This window comes from Eurypyga helias, unplaced genomic scaffold (genome assembly GCF_000690775.1).
Source record: "Eurypyga helias isolate BGI_N326 unplaced genomic scaffold, ASM69077v1 Scaffold35371, whole genome shotgun sequence".
Classification (NCBI taxonomy): Eukaryota; Metazoa; Chordata; class Aves; order Eurypygiformes; family Eurypygidae; genus Eurypyga; species Eurypyga helias.
Genome location: NW_010232070.1, coordinates 1 through 5,645, shown reverse-complemented (window position 1 = coordinate 5,645; position 5,645 = coordinate 1). Strand labels below are relative to the sequence as shown.

General features: G+C 54.0%; 1 protein-coding gene across 1 annotated transcript; it reads left to right on the top strand.

Annotated features, from left to right (window-relative positions):
- Positions 1 to 4: 4 nt before the first annotated feature.
- Positions 5 to 1,678, top strand: LOC104504747 (ADP/ATP translocase 2; the record flags this gene model as incomplete). Its single annotated transcript, XM_010161297.1, has 3 exons — positions 5 to 452; positions 569 to 709; positions 1,286 to 1,678. Coding segments are annotated over 3 exons (747 nt in total), but the record flags the coding sequence as incomplete, so codon positions are not given.
- Between the last annotated feature and the right edge of the window lie 3,967 nt (positions 1,679 to 5,645).

The window sequence follows — 5,645 nt, the reverse complement described above, 5'->3', positions numbered from 1 at the left end:
GCAGTACAAGGGCATCATCGACTGCGTGGTGCGCATCCCGCGGGAGCAGGGCGTCCTCTCCTTCTGGCGCGGCAACCTGGCCAATGTGATCCGCTACTTCCCCACCCAGGCCCTCAACTTCGCCTTCAAGGATAAGTACAAGCAGATCTTCCTGGGTGGCGTGGACAAGCGAACCCAGTTCTGGCGGTACTTTGCCGGGAACCTGGCGTCCGGGGGTGCCGCCGGCGCTACCTCCCTGTGCTTCGTCTACCCCCTTGACTTCGCCCGAACCCGCCTGGCAGCGGATGTGGGTAAAGCCGGCGCTGACCGGGAGTTCACTGGGCTCGGAGACTGCCTGGTCAAAATCTTCCGGTCGGATGGCCTCAGGGGCCTGTACCAGGGCTTCAGTGTCTCAGTCCAGGGCATCATCATCTACAGAGCTGCCTACTTCGGCATCTATGACACTGCGAAGGGTAGGTGGATCAAATCGGCACCGAGAGGGAGATGCTGGGCTGCAGCAGGCCCGTGGTGCCTTTTGGCAGATGCTGGCGGCTCACCAGCCATTCCCATCAAACCCTCTCTCCCACAGGCATGCTTCCGGACCCAAAGAACACCCACATCGTAGTCAGCTGGATGATCGCTCAGACCGTCACCGCTGTTGCCGGTTTGACCTCCTACCCTTTTGATACGGTTCGTCGGCGCATGATGATGCAGTCTGGCCGTAAAGGAAGTAAGTTTCTACCTCCTTGTCGGGCATCCCTGAAGCAACAGTTGGGGATGGAGCTGAGGTGAAAGCAGAGTGGCTTGGTTTCGCCAAGCCGTGTAGATATTCTCACATTGGTTGTGAGAGGGGCTGCAGAGGCAGATGTCAGGCAGGGGGCACGGACAGGTCAGTCTCTGCAGCACACCTATAAGGTGGTGTGCACGACTCGGGTATCTGTCAGTAGGTAGGAACAGCAGAACTTGCCCAGTGATGTTGCACACTAGTGTCTCTGGGCCAAGAAGAGACATCCCTGGTAGCAGGCATAGCCTGCCCAAATGTGGGTCTGGAAGTGTTGGTGTCAAAGCAAACAGTAGCTGCCTTCAGCTTGAACCAGTCCTTCCAGTGTCTCCTGGGGTAATGCTGCAGCAGCAGCAGCAGCGTATCGCCTGGGTGGTCTTCTCCTCTGATGTGCTAATGCTGGAGAAAGTCAGTCAAGAAATGGGATGCACTTGAGGTTATGAAGCTGGCAGATATGTTAAGCCATTTCTGACCTGGATGTTGGAGGTCACAGGCATCGGATTCCTAACACTGTGTCTCCCGCAGCTGACATAATGTACACCAGCACTATCGACTGCTGGCGGAAGATTGCTCGAGACGAGGGCTCCAAGGCGTTTTTCAAAGGCGCATGGTCGAATGTACTCCGCGGAATGGGTGGTGCTTTTGTCTTAGTCCTGTACGATGAAATCAAGAAGTACACATAAGCTGTTTGCTGTTGTGAACTGGCATGTTGTTATATGTAGTCTATGACCATTTATGGACTTGGTTGAAAACCATCTAGTTACTGAACAGTGACGGCTGTTCATACAGGTTGGCGTGGGGCAGGGGTGACTGCCTGCCCTGTCTTTATCCGGTCATTTGCCCTGATGGGGCTCACCATGGTTTTTATTTCAGTCACTCCTGCTTAAAGCCTATAAAGAAATAAAAATCTGAAACCAACTTTCCTCATCTCATGTTTGTTCTTGCAGCAGCTGCAGCATGAGGGGGCTGGGGGTCTCTGTAATGGTAGAGAAGGAGGACAATGACCCACCTCCATCCCACACACCTCGCTACCTGCTAACTACCTGTGGCCTCCAGCAGGTAACCATGGTGCAGGCTGCCAAGGAAGCTGAGTGGTGTTTCCTCCTCATTGGAGGCCAGTGGTGTGGGCTGGTGTGGGGACTGGCAGCTCTGACGGGCTCCCCTGAGCCCCTGGTAACCAGAGATGATGGCTGTGTGCCTCTGGCCTGCCTGCTCCCCAGAGCTGACGAAACCTTGTTTTGAAAGTGCCAAGTGCCTAAACCTTCTCCAAAGCACAACCTTCCCCACGGCTGGAGGGCTGGAGAAATGTCCAAGGGGTATTTGCTGCTGTCTGGAGGAGCAGAGCTGGCATTATGTACTCTGGCTTAGAAACTGAGCTACCTACTCGGGCATGTTAAAACGCAGCCAGAGAACATGAGCGCAGGTAGCTGCTGCTCTTCACAGAGCCCCTGGCTAGCCTTGCCCTCGCGTGACGTCTTGTGCTGTGGGGATACGGCAGCTGAGCAGAGACAGACAGCTCCTGCACCAGGCCTGTGCTTGCCAGGCGGGGAGCTGCATCCCAGGCTCATCCCTTATCCCTGGAAGTTAACATTGTCCTAGCCCCAAATTCTGGGGGAAGGGGGAAATTCCTTCACATTGCTGGGGCAGTTTGGGGAAAACGCTGCAAGACTGGGCAATGTGTGTGGCTTGGCCTTTATCCAGACATCTCTGTGTGAGCCATCCCAGTGGAGCTGCCTGGGAAGCTGGGGTGGTGAATGGATGCTCTCCTGGTCCTCTGGCTTTCAGGTCAGTGAGTCTTTCCTCGCTGCCTTTCTTCGTTTCTGGCTGCCCAGGCCTGCTCAGAGCAGGTGATCTCAATCACTGAAACCAATCTCAACCACTGTCCGAGGCAGATGAACAAGCCCTTGTGTTGCAAAGGGCAGGAGTTGTTTTTATTGCTGAAATCTAAGCGGGGCAGTTGGGTGTGAGAGCACAGCACCATCCCACTGCAGTCGGTGTTGGCACGCTCGGGGCGTTGTGAATGGGTGGGTGTGTTCGTGATGGGAGACTCTTGTTATGCTGTTGAGCCAAGAGCCTTTGCTGGTGCTGTTCAGCTGCCCTTGGGCATCTGTGGTGTGAGATCCTGTGCTGTGGGAACAAAATGGACTGAAAGTTTCCCTGTGGAGCCATGCCACAAGTGGTGGGGAGCTGGCAGGTGCTGTGCCACGGGACAGTCTTACTGGGGAGCCCTATTCTGCTGCACAAATGCCAGCTAATTAATTAAGGGTGCTGGGCTCTTACTGCCCCCTGCTGCCAAGCTCTGCTGGATTTCAAGGGCTGTTGTGAAGTACTGGTTGCTGAGCACGAGGCATCCTTTCCTCTACAAGGGATGCATTAGCACAGGGAATCCAGCACATCGGTTCTTCCTCCACACGGGTGGTGGTGGGTGACCCGAGGTGCTGAGCTGTTGTGCCTAGGCACAGGGAGCCACGGAATAATTGCAATCCCCATCCCACCAGCAAGAGATGGATCCTGCTCGGTGCCGTGCCTGGCAGGGAGGCAGGAAAGGGGGCAGGCAGCGTCCTGCCCTGCAGAGCCAGCCTGGAGAGGTGACAGAGCAGCATCCCAGTCTCTGGAGGGAGCGAGGGGTCTGGAGCATCTCCAGCGTGGGACTGCGCCGCCTCCCCACCAGCCAAAGCCTCCGCACCCCAGCCTCGGCCTGGATGCTGCCCGGCTGCTGCCGCTGCCTCTCACAGGCTGTCCGCGCCATCATCATCGACCGTCCCGCTGCTGTGAGTCGCTGCGTCCGCCCGAGCCATCGGGCAGGCTCCTCTCTGCCGGGAAGCCTGCAGCAGGCTGCCGAGTGACGGCACTGGGGGGACACGCCGCAGGCATAGCCTGGCTTTCACCGAAGCTGCCGTCTAGCTGGGCACATCATTTGCGTAAATACATGCAAAAACCAGCTTAAGACCCAGTGTCTTTCCTTCTCCGCCTCTTCCAGCGGTTTTGCTAATCTACTTATTGTGCCTTATGGTGTTCAGCGTGTAAGCTGCAGCGTAAGGACCGTCTCCTCAGGGCTCGTACGGCTGTCAGAGCACTGGGGCTGCTCTCACACGCGGCTCTTTGGAGGAGGTCCTGTCGCACCAGCTGCGTAACCGGTAATGACAGCTTTCGATTTCGGCTCCGCCAGATTACAGTGAAGGATGTTTTAGGGGTTGGATGTGTTCACCCGGCCTTGACTCCTAATTGCAGGCTGTTTCAGGCAGAGATACTTTTCTCCTTCGCCAGCTTTTCCTGCCAACATGGAGATGACTCAGAGGCAAATTCTGAGCACCTTTCTCAGAAATTTCTTATTTTCTGCCATCCATCAGCTTTTAGCCATTACTTCAGTAGCAACAGAAGGCATGCTGGCACTTAAGAAAAGGTAAAGGAGATTTTCTGAAGGAATTACTGATTCTGGGGCAGAAGTGGGTCTGCGCTGCATTATAATTGATACAACAAGGAGGTTATTGGGATTTCTGGGAGGAGAAGCATCTCTCTCTCATCCCCAGGCATGGTACCGGATCACCAGCCTTTTAGAAAAGCTTGGCCCAGGAGCTGGTCGGTGCTGATGAGCAGCACCGCAGGGGAAGATGCTGTCACTACACCCTGCCACGCTCCTCGGGAAAAGCTTCTGGCTGCAGTTGCAGCTTTCCCCAGTCACAGGGCTGGGAAGAGCAGCTCGGCTGGCTCAGCTGTCCCTGGGCGCAGGTAGCTGCAGCCCCTCACCTCCACACCAGCCCTCTCTCCCCGCAAACCTCTCTCATGCCGTTTCCTGCCTGCAAGATCAGCATCCTGTGCCGGGGCCGTCGAGCGAGTCTCTGGGCAGCAACGAGTGCCAGGACTCCGGTGGTGGAGCAAACGAGCTGGTTTCACGGGTCGCTCCTCTTCCTATCTTCTCCAGACACGGAGCTATCTTCTCATTGCCCTTCACGGTCGGAGATAACGTAAACTCTACTGCAGTGCTTGGGAAGCAACTCCAGCTCTCACTCGCCGTATCCGTGTCGGGCTCATGCCGAGTCGCCACTCCATGCCTCCCAAAAAGTGGCCTCTTCTCCATGATGCCAGCATGGCACGCCCTCCTCCGGTACCAGCTTCCACAAACTTCTGCAAAGCCGAGGGGATGGAGCTGAACTCAGACCAGACCTTGCCAAACCACCAACACATGTTGGTGCCTCTGCCTGGAAATAGATACACCTTCATATTTCATAGTTTCTAGCCAATGCTGTAGTAGAGTAAAACTGAAAATACAGCTCCTTAAGGATCACAAGGCATCAGTGAACACATAAACCAAACCTGTTGCTTTAAAACCCAAATAAAAAGAAAGGAGGGGAGAAGGTAAATACACTGTCAAGACATATTTCTGAGATTTTTGAAAATAAAGCAATTTTAAACTGACAGAAGAGTTCCCATTCGCTTTTAGAATTCCATGGCTTTTCCCTTTCTCATCGTATTCCTGCAGCACCTGCAATTCAAATACTACAGAAATGTGCAAACTTGTGCATGAAATGCGCTAGCAAAATGAAGCAGCCAACAATTAATGAGCAAAATGCCCTGCTTTACTCCCGTTGGAGAGAGAGAAAATTTAAAATTCATCCAAATGTGGTATTGAGAAAATACTTTAATACGATGTTATCTTAATAAGCAAAAACATTTCTTTCTTCTTTTTAATAAATTACTTTTCACTTGACAGTTTCCTCATAGCGAAGTGACAAGTATTATCCCGAGTCGTTAATTCCTCCACGCAGACTCCGGCACTGAGCTCATTAAAGCGTGCTGAATCCCGGGGCAGGAGCTGCCAGGTTGTGTGATGACCTGAGAGCCTTACAGCCACCGGGTGGCCCCATAGAATCACAGAATCACAGAA